This window comes from Ovis aries, chromosome 2, assembly GCF_016772045.2.
Source record: "Ovis aries strain OAR_USU_Benz2616 breed Rambouillet chromosome 2, ARS-UI_Ramb_v3.0, whole genome shotgun sequence".
NCBI classification, from domain to species: domain Eukaryota; kingdom Metazoa; phylum Chordata; class Mammalia; order Artiodactyla; family Bovidae; genus Ovis; species Ovis aries.
In genome coordinates, this window is record NC_056055.1 from 18142283 (window position 1) to 18158841 (window position 16559).

At 46.8% G+C, this 16559-nt stretch overlaps 1 protein-coding gene across 17 annotated transcripts in view; it reads left to right on the forward strand.

Moving 5' to 3' along the window:
* ABCA1 (ATP binding cassette subfamily A member 1) overlaps positions 1–16559 on the forward strand; it is a 131689-nt gene that overhangs the window by 39968 nt on the left and 75162 nt on the right. For all 17 annotated transcript variants that reach the window (XM_042242945.1, XM_060409000.1, XM_042242944.1 and 14 more), the window contains one exon: positions 1471–1589. In XM_042242945.1, the coding sequence (XP_042098879.1) occupies positions 1471–1589 (119 nt within the window). The remainder of the gene's footprint in view (positions 1–1470; positions 1590–16559) is intronic.

Consider the following 16559-nt stretch of genomic DNA (forward strand, 5'->3'; position numbering starts at 1 on the left):
CTGAAGCGACTTAGCAGCAGCAGCAGCAAGCTCAGTTTGGTACATTTTTTATATAGCTGATAGTTCTGTGGTTGGGGGCCTTTCCTTAAAAAACTGGCAGGTAGGGAAGAGGGGAGAGGGGAGGAGAGGGTGAGATGTAAGGAAAGAGTAACATGGAAACTTACATTACCATATGTAAAATAGTTAGCCAATGAGAATTTGCTGTATGGCTCAGGAAACTCAAACAGGGGCTCTGTATCAACCTGGAGGGGTGGGGTGGGGAGGGAAATGGGAGGGAGCTTCAAAAGGGAGGGGATATATGTATACTTATGGTTAATTCATGTTGAGGTTGGACAGAAAACAGCAAAATTCTGTAAAGCAATTATCCTTCAATAAAAAAATAGTTAAAAAAAAAGAAAAAGAAAACCTGGCAGGTAAGTAGAGAAGGGAGACACAGCACGTCAGCCTCATGCATTAATGAGCAAACACTTATTTAGCAAAAGTTTATTGTGTGTGGGAGACGGCTGGTCCAGAAGTTGGGATATAGAGGTGTGCAGAGAATGTGGCCTGTCCTCAAGGAGCTCACAGCCCAGGCTGGGGGAGCTTGGTCCTTTCTGCTCTTGGATCTCCTTTCTTCCTTCATGGGTGCCCTATCGCACTGCAGTGTCCGTCCTTCTGTCTGCAGGTCTTTCTTGGCCCTAGGTGTAAGCTCCCTGAAGGCCATCTTTCATCACTTTTGTATTCCTGGCTCATGGTTTCAACAACAGACATAGGTACGGCTGAGTAAGTGTTTGCCAAATGAGCCATTGAAGATTCTTGGAAGACACAGAGGCATGGCAGGAGTTAGAAAGGACTAAAGGCTGCAGGAGACACAGCAGGACGGTTCTGAGGAGACTGCCGGCAGGGAGGCAGGGCCTCATTCCAGCGTTCATGGGCCTTAGGCTTCGTGACTTCCATGAACCCCTTTTTCCGTGCAACAGCATTAAAAATTTTATTTTTTAACTGTGTTGGGTATAAAGATGAGTATATTTCAGGCTAAATTAATGATATGCATTCATTCGGAAATTTTTTCCTGATTTTAAAAGAAATTAAAAATGTTGTGGACCCCTAAGTGTATCCTGGGCCCTAGGCACTGTGTCTGCTGTGTTTCGTGGATAAGTTGGTCCTGGGGGCCTGTGTGTGTGTGTGCACGCGTGCCTGTGCATGTGAGGGAGCGCTTCCTGCAGAGGCAGCATGTGGACTGGGCCTTGAAGGCTGGTAAGGTTTGGTTGTGCAGATACATGAGGAAGAGTGTTTGGGGCAGGGTGGGTGGGTGGATGGGTGGGTGGGAGCATCGCACCTCAGGCTGGGTGAGGGGGCAGCTGGAGTGGGTCAGGGGTGGCCCGCAGGGTCCCTGCAGCCAAGCTGCGTGTTCCTGGCAGGTACTTTGTTCAAACTGGAGAGACAGCTGGTCTAACCAGGACGTTTCTGCTTTTCTTGCTCCCCCTGTAGTGTGTCTCGCCTGTTCACAGACGCTCGGCGGCTTCTCTTGTACAGCCACAGAGACACCAGCATGAAGGACATACGCAAAGTTTTGAAGACGTTATACCAGATCGAGCGTTCCAGCTCACGTAAGCAAAAACCGTCTGTGAATTGGCTCGTAATTGGAAATGAACCTGCACCGGGGAGAGACAGCAGCTGATGCATCCTGGCACTTGTTCCTTTTAGCTCTTCCCTGTGGGGTTTTCCTCCTCAGTGGCTAGGCTGTAAGGCCTCTCTGCAGGATGTATTTGAGAAGAAAGGATGGAGATTATGAGTGCCCTGGCCCCCTCTGGGGACATAAAAGAAACCCCCTAGAGAGGAATGGCACTGGCCTGGCTTAAGGACAGTTAAGGGAGCAGGTTGCTTCCAACCTCATTTTATGGAGTTGGCCATATGGTTGCCGTGAATGGGCAGATGTGTAGACAGGGGATGCTTCTGTCCATATAAGAGCAGATAAAGTTGCAACTTGATATGGATAAGTGAAAGCTAAGCATTCACTTCTAAAAGAAAAACGCAGTTCATCATCCCCCTAGTCATTTGATTTAGTCAATGAGCATTTGAACCTCTGATCTCTAAGAAGTGCCATCCTTATCTCTGATCTGGTGAGGGCCCAGGCAGCTCATTGCCATCTAGGAAGTAGCTGAGAGCAGGCAGCTTGCTGGCCGAGGTGCTGGCTGCAGAAGTCACCATGGTGCAGCCTCCCAGGCAGTGGCCGACGGGGGCCGGGGTGGTGGGAGCATGCCTCCAGATGCAGGTGGTGATGGTCTGCGTTGTCTGCAGAGAATTCAGAAGCAGTAATGAAGCTGACTAAGAGTCAGTCGCTTTTTATCATCTCCATGCACTGGTGGTTCTAAACAGTGTTGACTGATAAATTACCCCATCACCAGTCAGCTGCCACCACTGCTCCAAGAAAGTGCTTTTTTCTTAGTTCAGTGTTTGGGAGGAATAGGTGGGCTGGCTTTTGCTGAGAGGCCTCCCAGTTTGCTATCTACTCGGTGAAAACAGAAATAGTGTAAAGTGCTAGAGTTTAAACCAGGCTTGTATTGGAGCTTTCTCTTGGGTGGCTGGACTGTGCTTTACCTGGAGGCAAACTGTATGGGAAGTGGTGAGTGGGAGGTGTCGTTTCACAAGAAAAACAGGTGTGACCGTGCCTGGGCTCTGGGTCGGCTCTGAGGAGCTTCCAGCTGCTCTGCTCCTAGGTGGACAGCCAGGCCATCTGGATGCCATTTCCTTGCCCTGTAGGCCCCCATCCTGCACATCTGTCTGTCCCAGCACAGGACACAGAGAGACAACCACCACCAGTCAAGGCATTTGTCTTTCCTGATCTGCTGGGACCCCCCTGCCTGGTAGACCAGAGACAGTCAGGGTTATTTCTTCTACTGCAGAGACAGTGTGACCCAGAGGAAAGAATGCTACAATGTATTATTTTGTAGCTTGGTGACTTTGTGAATAAGTCCTTTCGGGCCTTTTGGGGCCACACTTCTCATCTGTAAAATGGAGCCAGTAGGAGAACTTTAGCTCATAGGATTCATGTGAGGAGTAGAGGAGTTGAAACATTTAACTGCTTAAAAACTGCATCTGGCACCAAGGAAACACTTAATGAATATGAGCTATGATGATTTTGGAGTGCCATCATGGCCAAGCTGTTTAACCTCTCCAAGCCTGAATTTCTTCAGCTATGAATAATAGGTAACTTGCAGTGTGAAGTGTGAACCCTCACAGTGTCTGGTGCATAGTAGATGTTCAATAAACGGGAGCTGATTTTACTCCTGTGCATCAGTGATGTATTTCTGAGCACCTGGCCTTGCTCTTCTGCCTTCCACTGCATGGCTGGAGAAACGGACTGTGAATGGGGGACAGGGCGGGGAGTAGTTTCAGATCTCAGTGGGTGCTTCCTAAGACACATATAAACTAGAGACAGGAGTCAGGGTTGAGGAAAGAAGCCAAACCTGCATTCAAACAACTTTGTCTCCACAGCTCTGAAGAGAGATCTCTGATTATGGTTATCTCCTGTCACAGCTTATCTCTCCGTTCATCCTTGTCTGCCCTGCAGCTACTTCTTAGGGCCACTTCTGCCCTGCAGCTTCCACCTTTCTTGACTGTCTGGTAGCACTGAGCCCAGCCTCAGTTCAGAGGGAAATGTAGAGAAATGTTGCTTCTTCCGAGGTGGAATCAGTAACTTTTTGCTGAATTTGAATAACACTCTAGATTTCAGAGGGGTTTCCCAGGTGGCACTAGTGGTAAAGAACCCGCCTGCTAGTGCAGGAGATGTAGAAGACATGGGTTTGATCCCTGGGTCAGGAAGATCCCCTGGAGGAGGGCATACCCACTCCAGTATTCTTGCCTGGAGAATCCCATGGACAGAGGAACCTGGAGGGGCCTGGAGGGCTATAGTCCATAGGGTTACAAAGAATCAGACATGACTGAAGTGACTTAGCACTCACACATGCATGCACTACGTTTCAGAGAGTCCACGGCTGGGGTGTATCAGTGTAGATCCTGACTTGGAGACCTCTCTTTCTCCGCAGTGAAAGCCCCATTCAGAGCATGATGGGCTCAGCTCTGTTGCGCTGTCACATTGCAGATGGAAAGGATCTTTGGTTGGGGTCCTGCCCTCATCAACCTTCTCTGCTTACCCCAGGAGTGGCAGGTGGCAGGGACCTGCCTCTCCCACGGCAGCTCATTTTGGGTATTGGCAGAATACCCAATATTAGAATATTTGTATTCTAATTATCAGAATGTATTCACTGGTCTTCTGTACCTGCCAGAGAAAGAGGCTGACTTATTTCCCTTGAAGTGTTTATAGACAACTCTTGTGTTTCTTTCCCTCTCTTCCTGAAATCTGTTGTCTTTTTAGGCTAAAAGTCCTCCATTCCTCTTCTGGAATGTCTACCACACCCCCCACTTCCTGATTTCTGCCTCTCAGAGGAGGCAGTTGGTTGTGTTTCAGTGTTTCTTTGTCTTTCTTGAAGTTTATCAGAAATTACAACAGTCTGCCAGTACAGGGCAGGAAGGGACTTTCTCTCTCTTGCTCTGAGCACCATATTTCTGTAATGTAGCCTTGGATTACATGAGGCTTCTTGGCATCCACGTCACACAGTTGACTCATTCTCCATGTGCAATCAACCTGAGCTGCGGAGCCTTTTACATACAGAATATCACAAGTTACTTGTTCTCCATTTCTGAATCGTTCTGTTGGCTTTTTGAACCTAAAGGGAGAATATCTATCTTTTTTCTGTTTTACATTTTTAGATTGCCTATGTCATCTCTTTCTACTCAAACTGTTTCAGATTCTGTTTTTGCCATGTATTATATTTACTAGTGCTGCGGGTTCCCTGTCATGTAGAAATTTGATAAATAGCTCTCTTTGTTCTCATCCAAGTTGTTGGTGATTGTGGGACCAGCGTTGGAGGTTTGGATCAGTCTACTGGAGACTAACAGCCCCTTTGGACAGTGCCATTCAGGCTGTTACAGACCTACCAACCCATGTTGTCTTTGTTCTGGGCCACCAGGCTCCTGTGATCTGGTTAGAGGACTTATCTTGTTCTTCCTTTTCACTTCACCTGCTAACTCCATTGATCCATCCACAGATAATTTGTGGATGTCTGCTCAAATACTCTTTTCTAGTCCCATGGTTTGCTGGGCTAGGGCATTGTTTTATTTCCACTTGTTGGGTGAGACCTTAGACGTCCGTTAGTTCATTTATAGATAAATGGGCTGATTGAATCAAATTTTCAGCCAGTATTTATTGAACACTAATATGTCTCAACCTCTGTTCTAGGTGCTGGGACATAGAGGTGTACAGAACAAATATGGCCCCTGTCCATGTGGAACTTCTATTCTAGAAAAAAAGACTGTGAACCAGCCAGGGGTGGGGGAGGGACTTTCCCAAGTTTGCATAGCCACCGGAGGGATATTCTGGGAATGGAATACAGCTAAACCTCTGTTGCTCCATGCAGTGCTCTTTCTACAGTGCTCTCTCGTGCTCTTCTAGCTGTTTCATTAATCTCCCAACTGGGAAGATCTCCAGTTCAAGAGTTAAGTCATAGTCAAGCCTTCATATCCTTGAAACCATCCTAATAAGCACATGCAGGAAGCTTTACAGAGGGGCCTCACTCAGTTTTCTCATCACTGCTACTTTTTGGACAGTTCATTTTCTTCCTAAATGTATATCCGTCCAGGTTGGACAGGGATTAAATTAATGTTTGGGAGTCTAGGTGACGAGCATGCACTCTTCTTAAGACCCCATCATGACTCCAACCCAGTGGAAATGGAAAAGTTGCACAAATTCTCAAAAGCTCTAGAAAAAGTGACAGGTCTAGATTCTGTCTCTGTGAGATGCAGTCTGGCAAGAAAGAGCGTTTCATTAAGTGAATCTTGTATCATATCTGAGATGGTTTTGAGCAGTACACAGATGACAACTTTTAATTTTAACCCACCTCAAAATAATTTCACGCTATTATTGCTTAGGAGGCTGTTGAATAGGGAAAAATTACTTCAAGTTAATTTAAAGACAATACCATTTTATGTGGGTGTGGTGAAACTTGTGTGAATAGTTTTGTAGAGTTGGGAGGTTGGAAATTGCTGCTGTAAGAGAAAGCATTTTGGGTTTTGTATTAAGATTTGTTTGGGAGATGTGATGTCACCAAGATGGTAAAAATAGGTCTTTGCTGACTTTGCTCCCCCCACAAAAAGAATCCTTTGGGGAACAAAATCAGGCTCTGTCCCTCATTAAGTGTGAAACTTGGGCATGCTTTGATTTTTTCTGACCCTTAGTTTACCTGAAAAATGGAGATCAGGTATTCTGCGGGTTGTGTTTAGTTGCTCAGTTGTGTCTGATTCTTTGGACTGTAGCCTGCCAGGCTCCTCTGTCCGTGGGAATTCTCCAGGCAAGAATACTGGAGTGGGTTGCCATGCCCTCCTCCAGGGGATCCTCCTAAACCAGGGATTGCCTGTCTCCCGCCTTGCAGGAGGATTCTTTACTATCTGAGCCACCAGAGAAGCCCTGTGGGTTGTTGAACATTACATCAGATGACATTGTGTGGATGGATGACTGATAGCGAGGTCATAGCACACAGCTGACATGGAATTAATCTGAGTTACTTCATCTCCCCTTCTGTTTCTGGCTACCTGTTTGGCTTTGCCAGTTTGTTAATCTTCTCTAGGCCTCAGCTTTCCTCGCCTTGAAATTGGGACTTCGGTGAAATAACCTGAACATATTGCCTCTTGGAAACTTGGTACCTGGGTGGTGGATCACCTGGGACTGACTAGTGCTGTGGGCTGGCCCCTCCTTGTGGACCCTGGAGGGCAGGGTTGGGCCTTGTTTGTAACTCTGTCCCAAGCATCAACAAGATAACACAGTACAGTCAGGCACATGGCAAGCAGCAGTGAATCTTTGCGGAATGAAACCTGTCCTTTCTCCTTCACAGAGTATTTTGAGGGTCAAATGAAAGCATCTTGAAAAGTATAAAATCCAAGCACATGTCATTTTCAAGTTGATCCATTGTGTGAACCCAGGTCCCCAGGGGTTTCAATGAATAATAATGACAAAAACGTCTCAAGAACAGTCTTGGCTTGCTTTCTTCTACAAGATTTACTTTCCAGAAAAAGTGAGGTCCCTCAGTTGTGTCCAGCTGTGATCCCGTGGACTCCTCCTCTGTCCATGGGATTTTCCAGGCAAGAATACTGGAGTGAGTTGCCATTTCCTGGAAAGCCTGCTATGAGTCCAGAGGCTTGAAGTGGATTTACTGAGAAACTAAAGGAGTTTCACGTTCAGAACCTCTTTCCAAGGCCCTGGTAGGGATCTCAGCAATCAAAACTTGCCGAAGTAGGATGTTTAAAAAATACTGTTTTTCTTAAAGAGAGCCCTCTAAACTGTGTCAGCCTTAGGCTTCACACAGCAACATCTGCCCCTCCAGAGACCTTGGGGGATGGGAAGGACTGTCTTCTTCCTTGGCCTCTTCCTCCACACCACCCTCCAGACTTATGCACCACTCCAGTCCACTGCCTCCTCTTGGGAATCTGGCATTTTCCAGTGGAATGACCAGCAGGCTGGCCAGAACTAAAGTCTTTTTGATGGGGCCAGAGCTGCTCAGATCAGGACTGGGCTGGGGAAGGAGGTGTCCCTTTGCTTTCTTCTTTGTCTTTTACTGTTTATTTCCTTTGTGCTGTGCTGTGCTTAGTTGCTCAGTTGTGTGCAACTCTTTGTGACCCTATGGAGTGTAGCCAGTCAGGCTCCTCTGTCCATGGGGATTCTCTAGGCAAGAATACTGGAGTGGGTTGCCCTCCTCCAGGGGATCTTTCCAACCCAGGATCAAACCCAGGTCTCCCGCATTGTAGGCAGATTCTTTACCATCTGAGTCACAAGGGAAGTCCTTATTTCCTTTAGAATTATTTAAAATGAGTTGCTCACTGATACCTAATGGGCTCATTAGCTTGCTTCCTGATGGATGTTTCTGCTCAAACATTGATTTGACTCCAGTGCCTTGCTCCTTTCTCGAATCCTGGCATCTGGACTACAGCTTTCCTTCATCTCTATGGCAACATGGGCTTGGACCCTCTCGAGTTTATACCATGTGTAGTGGTTAATGCTTCCTCCTTGGCTGGAAGTTGGGAGGGGCACCTCCTGGGGTGGGCCACCCTCACATCTCCTGCAAGAAGTTCCCCAGCTCCCCTGTCTCTCATTTTCATAGGTAGCTGGGCTCTTGTCTCTTGTCTCTTAACTCTGGATGCTCCCTCAGCCTCCCCATTTCTTATGCTGGTCCAGGGACAATTCCTTGGCATGAAGTTGTTGTGCAGTCACTCAGTCGTGTCCAACTCTTTGTGACCCCATGGACTGCAGCATGCCAGGCTTCCCTATCCTTCACTATCCTCCAGAGTTTGCTGTAACTCATGTCTATTGAGTTGGTGATGCCATCCAACCATCTCCTTCTCTGTCGACCCTTTCTCCTCATGCCCATAATCTTTGCCAGCATCAGGGTCTTTTCTAATGAGTCAGTTCTTTACATCAGGTGGCCAAAGTATTGGAGCTTCAGCTTCAGCATCAGTCCTTCCAATGAATATTCAGGGTTGATTTCCTTTAGGATTGACTGGTTTGATCTCCTTGCAGTCCAAGGAACTCTCAAGAGTCTTCTCCTTCTTGGCTTGAGGAGGCACTGTCGTTTCTCTATCGTTATCCGCTGTGGCCTGGCACAGTGGACAAGGCTCTGGCTTCTGTCCTGTAAGCTGGAGGGCTAGATCCCCAATCTCCTCTGTGCATGGGACTCAGCAGCTTTCATTCTCAGCCAAGATTTTAGGTCTCTATGGGTCTGGCCCTGTCTCACATTATAGCCACAGCAGTCCTTTTAACAGAAGCCCAGTAGGTACTAGGGCTTCCTTTGTGGCTCAGCTGGTGAAGAATCCACCTGCAATGTGGGAGACCTGGGTTCAATCCCTGGGTTGGGAAGATCCCCTGGAGAAGGGAAAGGCTACCCTCTCCAGTGTTCTGGCCTAGAGAATTCCATGGACTGTATAGTCCATGGGATTGCAAAGAGTCAGACACGACTGAGCACTTTCAGTCACTCACTCAGTAGGTGCTTTGGGGGACTTCAGAAGATCATTTTTCTGGACCTGCTGAATTGGGCGCTGAGGTAGGTGGGGACAGTTGAGGGAGGTCTTTCAGGCTTTACTTAGGCTGCCTGGTCACACATTTCCGAGGATGCCATGTATACCGCAGTCTGTGTGAATGGCACTTCCCGTGAGAACAGTGCTCCATGAAGCTGGGTGCCTTAACTCAGCTTCCCCTGATGAGGACTAGGTTTACAACTGGCTTCCCACAGCTCCTGAATCAAGGGCTTCTGTAATGCCTTCTCTCGAGAACGCAGCATCCTCTGAAGCTCATGAGAGCTTTGCCGGGAAAGAAGAGCAAGGAAGAACTTTGGGCACTTTGTCGCTGCACTGGAGATGTCCCTTTGGAAGACATCCCATATTGTTGAGGTCAAGGGTCAGAAGAGGGAAGGACTGAAGGCGAGGCCTGAGGCAGCACTGATCCTGACCTGGCTTTTGTCCATCCCTTCAGCAAGACTTTTGAGTGTCAGTGGTCTGGCTGTTATTTGCTATGTATTCATGTTACAAATCTGGCTTGTTTGGCCTTTTTGATGTGGCTCTGACCAAGAGTTTTGTGAAATAAGTCCTGAGGGTTATGCTGGAGTTTACTTAGGGAAATGGATCATAACTTTCTGGCTGTTGGGTTTACAGGTAATATTGAAAACTCACTGCATGGACCTTTAATTCTACTTTACTCTTTGAAAGTCAGAAAGACCTGATCCCCTGACGGCAGGACAAGCTTTAGTGACATGGCAAGGTAGCTGGCTGTGGCAGGGAGTTGAGGGAAGGAGGTTGTAAAATTATCATCTTGTAAACATCCACTTGGCAGCCAGACTGCCTTGGGCCAGATCCCGCCTTGCTGCTTAGTGACTGTGTGACCTTGGATAATTCTGTGTCTTTGTGTCTCAGTTTTCTCAAATGGAGTTAACAGTCCTCTCTTAGGTCTATCATGGGGAATCATGAGCATTAATAAGCATAAAGCATTTAGCACAATATTTGGCACATCATAAGCACCTCATTTATACTTCAGTTCATTGTATGACCATCATGTGAGATCGGGAATTTTGTTCCTCTTTGTGTACGCAATGGAGCTGAAGTTCAGAGAGGCTAAGTTATCTGCCTAAGGAAACACAGCTGGCAAAGGGCAGGAAGAGGACTAGAACTCCAGACTTTGACTCTCTGCTAGTACGTTATTACAGTCTATAGAGAGCAGCCAAGGGTAGCCAGAAAAACTTCTCAGGTCACAGGATACTGGGCATGGATGGACTGGGATCAGAGCGGAGACAAGAAGGCTTCCGAGAGAAATGCCAGACTTCCTCCTCTTCCTGGCTTCATGGTAATAGACATGGGTGGAACGTTCCCCAAGGCCCGTGTAGAAAGAACATCCTGTGACTCACAGCCACTTCTCCTTCCCTGCCTGACCCCTTTCCTTCCATATGAGCAGCTGCTGAAGTTGAGGCTGCAGCCTCAAACTTTGTTTTCTGTCTTTGTGGGGCCCCTCATGGGTCATCTTGGGAGATCAGATGACCCGTGTGTCAACATTATATCATCAAACTGGAAATCCTTGAAATTTTTGGCTGATTGCGGTTCATGTCCGTATGCACTTATCAGAAGTTCTGACTTGAGACCTTAGAGTTTCACAGTGTGGAAGTTCCCCAGACCTGTCAAAGCCAGGCAGTGTCTCAAAACCCAGCCTGTTGGTTTCCATCCAAGGCAGGGTCTGGCCCCAGCTCGGGCTGCCATTAGGGGAATGAAGCGCGGTACTGCTGTATGGAAATATTGCTCAAACTAAATTGAATCAAAGGTCAGCTCTGCCCAGACAAGAATAGAAAGCCCAATTGTACTTGACTACTGGACGGCATGTACCACACGGTATCAGACTACTTTAGAGAGTTCGGATTGTTAACCTCAAGAATAGTGTTTCATGTCTCTTGCTTTTCCAGTATGAGATTTATTTACCCTGTGGGTGGCAAAGAGCAATATGGAACTCCAGTTTGTTTCTCCTTGAAATCTTTCCATTTCTGGCGGTCTCATCACTGTTGCGTTTAGATATAGAAGGGCGATCTTAGAGTGACACTTTGCCCAACAGACTGAGTTGTACCAGGTAATGATGCCACTTTACATTTAAATATGTTATTACATTCAAGTCGTACAACGCCTTGGTATTATTATCCCCATTTTATTGGTGAGGAAACTGAGACTCACAGGTTATGTCTTTTGCCCAAGGTGACTGAGTAAAGCTGTGAATTGAATCAGTGTCTGTCTGATCTCCAGGTTCAGCATCTTTGCACTATCTCATGTTGCCACATTGCCTTATTCCACGAGTAGCATGGCCAGCTTTTGATGGCAAAATCATTATAAAGCATTTTAAAAGAATAAAATGATTTACTTAGTTCCTATATAGTTGAGAGAGCAAGGGTTTATAAGCCAGAGCTGATTGGGTTCAAATTTACCACTTGCTTGCTCTGTGGCCTTGAGCAGGATGTTAACATCTCTGGATCTGTTTCCTTATTTGAAAAATGGAAAAAATAATACTTTTCCCATAAGCTTGTTTTAAGGATTGTAGAAAATAAAACATATAAGTGTCTGATGCTCGGCACATGTTGATCCCCTTCCTCTGCCAACAAAGCACTACCATGTCCCTTAAGACGTGTTATTAATTTTAAAAATAGGAGAAACTTAAGCAATTTATACGTTATATATGAACAATTCTTCCTAATCCAGGCCTGGAAAGAACCCATTCTCAGCCCCTAATTCATAAACTTATCTTCCTTTCCCCTGTTCCCTGGCTTCTCAGGGCCCTGCAGGCTGATTCTGATCCCTAACTCATGGTGCTAAGAGCCTCTGGCCACATTTTTAGGCAGAACACCTGAATTCTTCCAACTCTTCTCTTTCTTCCCAGATCATTTGCTGTTGGCCCATTCTGTTTGATTTGGTCTTTCTGTTTCTGGTCTCTGTTTCCTCCTATTTTGATCTCACCTTCTCTCTGTTCCTTGCCTTTTCCGGGCATCCCCCCGCCTCCTTTCTACCTCCCTGGCCTTCAAAGGGGCCTGCCTCCACACAGTTGTTGTTGTTGTTTTTTTTTTGCTTTGTCTGATGATGGCTTCTTGTCTCTTCTTCTCTTTCTCTTTAGGTCCAGAACTCCCTGGGGCTAATGCTACCTCCCCAGTGTTATCTTTCTTTTCCTTCTGGGCCTCCCAAGACAGCCTGACTGTACCTCCCATGCCCACTGCGTTTACAGTGCTCCTGACCAGTGTGACCGGCTCACCCACTCTGTCCCTCTGGGGCCACAGTCTCCACTGGCTGTTTGGGGGCCTGCTTACCGTTCAGCTTCTTATCAGCTGTCATGAATCCTTGTTCCAGGGGCTCCTGGAACACATCTTCCACCGTGTCCACTTCTCAGTGAGACAGGTATGCCGTTGCCTTAGCAGACGGGTCCAGGAGAGATGTGTCAGGTCTCTTCCCACCCCCTGATTTCAGTGTTGACCGATTCCGGAGTGGCAGAGTGGGCTGGGAAGTTCACAGCTCTGTTCCCCTGACCTTCTGTCCCTGTCCTCTCAGAAGGCAAGGGCAAGGATCCTGTCTTTGTACAGCATCTCTTTTTATTACAGATTCCTGCCTTCAAGGAGCCCTGAGAAATATTACTACTTGGAACTACAGCTCTAGTGTTTTGACTTCAGTAGCTGTTTAGAAATTTGTTGATTAATTAATTAATCAAATTAATCAAATTCCGTTCTATGTAGAATAAGGACTATGTAGTTCCTGGAGCTGTGATGGTCCCGTGGGTCTCAGAAGACTCTGGCTTCCCCAGGACTTGCCATAAAAGATCAGGAAGCACAACCCTAAATATTGTAGTTTCTCTAAGGAACTCTTCACTTGTGTCAGCTAAGACCTTATCAACATTTGTTTTGTTTTGAACTTGTTTAATTTCTCCACTTGTATTTTCTGTTTGGGCAAATTCCAGTAGATAGTGAAGGACAGGGAAGCCTGGCTTGTTGCAGTCCATGGGGTCACAGAGAGTTGGATATGACTGAGCAACTGAACAACAACAAATATTCTCTTCCAGTATGTGTGAGTCAGTATTCAGGGCATTCTATACTGTCATTACTGTTTACCTAATCCACCCCCTAGTATAGCTATCTCCATTTACAGAAGAATGTAGGGTTGGAGAATTTAAGCCTCCAAGGGCCTGTAACTGGAAAATTCTGAAACTGAGATAGGAACCAAGTTAGCCAGACTCTAGAACTTGGAATCTTTCAAGAGTGTATCAGTATCCTTGGCAAGCCCTCACTGTAGAGAAGGAAACTTCTGGATTGGGAACCCTGGCCCAGATGAACAGCAGGAGTTCCCGAAGCTGTGTGCACCCCGGCTCCCAGCCTCCTCTAATCTGCTCTAAGGAGTCACCCCAGGGAGCAGCCAGGTCACCCTGTCTTACCCCCTTCTCCAGAATCCTGAACTTCCCAGGGAAGCCCTGGTTTTCCTGAGGAGGGTCCAGCTATCTCAGTGAAGTAGGCAGGAGCTATCCTTGAAGAAGAAAGTGGAGCCCTAGCATCAGAAAAACCCTGAAACAACAAAAACTACCCTAGAAGACACCTGAGTATGTTTGTTCCTAGCTCTTTTCTGGCGGAGAGATGTTTCCCAGTCATGTTTATACAAGGTCCTGCTTAAGCCGAGTAAAGCCAGGAGTGAGAATCTGGCCACAGTTTCTCTAGGCCGTTGCCCCTGGAATAGGGTCAGGGCTGGGAGACCCTTCTTGGGTCCTTTTAAGAAGAATATCTGGGTGTTGGAAGCTGACATGATCTTTCTCTACTTCTCTCTTCTCTCTCTCTCTTTTTTTTTTTTTTTATTTGCCTCTTCCACCCACTTCTCAAGCAGCTGATCGCTGTGGTTCCTTTTCATGTTAAACAAAAGAGACTACAGCGATCTTGTAACTGGAGCCGGGGACAGGAGGGCACTGACCGGGAGTAACCCCACTGCAGGCTCTGCTGAGGACTGCCCTCCTCCGCCTTCCTGGGCTGCTGCCCTGCCTCCTCGCTGCTTCTCCGCTGTGCTCAGGCAGGCTGGGAAGAAGCAGAAGGAACGCTAAGTGGCCCTGAGAGCATCCCCCCACATCCACCCCATGTATCCCCCTGGTGCAGTGATCCTCCCCGCCACACCCTTCTCCCCTGCCATGAAAGTGTTTCCTTAGCCTGCTCAGAGAGGCCCGGCCCTGAGGACTGGCAAGGAACTGAGGATTCTGTTCTGTTTGTCCTCAGCCCACAAACACACATTTCACTTGTTTTGTTCTTTGGACTCCAAGCTCCTGAATTGGTTTCTTTCTTTCTTTTTTTTTTTTCCCCTCCTTTTCTTTGCCCTACCTCCCTGCATACAAAGCAAAGCTCTCTGGAAAAGGACAGACCGCTGCTGGCTTCTCCAGGCAAAACCAAGGAGGCTGATTTCAGCTGATCAAGTATTTTGGTCCACATTGGAGTTATGGCAACAGGAGAACTCTTGGGGCCTTTTGCTGGATGGTGACTTTCAATCTTCTCTTCGGGCAGCAGGGACCCATGTTTAATTTAGTGACCGGTCCAGTTCCCTGATGACCATATTCTGTGACAGTGTTTATAGCCTCTCAGTTACCCTTGTAAACTCCTGAGGCTCTTTCCCTCCAAAAGACTACTTTCACTTTCTTGATCTTTGTTTTCACAACAACCTATGAATGTTACTAGCGCATCTTACATCTAAGGAAACTGAGACCCAGAGAGATTCAGAAACGGAGAAAAGTGAGGTTCACAATTGCACAGTTAGGAAACAGCTGAGCTGGGACCTGAATTCAGATATTCTAATGCCAAGTCCAATGCCGATTTAGCTTAATCCCAAGTGTACTTTTTAGTACCAACAATAAGACAATCCCTAAGATCTTCTATAACCCACACATTACAGATAGGAAAATCGAGGTCATGTCAGCTCACGTAGAAAGAGTTAAATGGCCAAGTAAGTGACTGTCTTTTCCATTAAGTGTTTTCTATCTAGTGTCCAATGACTGGTTTTTCTTACTAGTCATCTTCTATCTATGCCCATCCCTGCAGTGATGTTGTAGAGGTGATTATTCCCATTGATTCTCTGTAAAATGCTAGATTTCTTTATTCTTTTCTAAAGTTCTGATTAGGCAAACCAGTCAGCTTCAACCTTTTCTTCACCTTATAACAGTGTCAGCAGAAAGAATTCATAATTCTCTCTGACTCAGGAACTCAGCCAGGCAAATACATAACGCGCGCGTGCGCGCGTGCACGCACGCACACACACACACACACACACACACACACACACACACACCGTGGATCATAAATTCAATATTGACTTGGTTGGCAAAGTCACTTCTGTGTTCTTATCTATTCTGAAAGCATATACTTTAGGATCAGACTAGCACTGAAGCTAATGAGGTATCTTTCCTGAAAGTGATGATGGTATTAGCCATCTTTATTAGACCTTTATTGAGGACTTTCCTTGGTTCTAGGCCTTATGCTGCGACTTCAGGTACATTTCTCTTTTAACCCTCAGCTCAGTGCAGTGAGGTAGATGCTTGTCATCCTCATTTATCCTGTTATGGACATTTCTCATGCCTTGCTTCCAGCTCCCACATTCCTGACTGTCTTCCAGACCCTGGGCTGATGCAGCTGAGGAGGTTCACTATCTTGACCTAGTCCGTCTCACACGCATGTCCTGCTTCACCCATGCCTACGCACAGCAGGTCATCTCAGTTCATTACTTGATTCACTCTTTTGTGTTCATCATCCACCACTGACGGGATGCCTCCTCCGTGCCAGGCACTGCTGTCCTTTTGAGTAAGTCCTAGCCCTCAAGCACTTCTGTTCTTCTGGAGAAAATGATGTGGTCTCAGACAACTGTAGCTCGGGGAAAGCACACATAGGAGGCTATTAGGGTATGGAGGAATGGCCACCTGACCCAGCTTGAGGGCGCCATGTCAGGACAGGCTTCCTGGAGGAGATGACTCATGGCCCAAATCTTAAAGATGGGTAAGAGTTAGCTAGGGCAAGAGGAGAAGGGCCATTTCAGATATCGGGCTTTCTTGGTATTATTGGCTTCTCTACTCATTTTCCTGCCAAGAAAAAAAGTGGAGAAAACTTGAGACCACAGGTACAAAATCACCCTACTCTGGCCTCACATTGTACCTCGTCCTCTTCCTTTTCCCATCCTACTCCCCAGATCTTAGGTTCTGAAGAAGCTCTTCTATGCTTATCTGCTTGTGTGTTTATTTATTCACTCGGAAACGCAGAGAACCATGGGTACACGGGACTATGTCTACAGGGTGTCATGGTCCCTCGTCATGGGAGGTCTTCCTCACCTTCTCCTCTTCAGCCGCAGCCTCCGGAGATTTCTGGCTGTCTGTTCTTTTCCAGAACCTGGCTTCAGTCTGTTCAGATTAACTCCCGCCTTGAAACAGATAAGCCTCATCTGGGTCAAATGCTTCCATG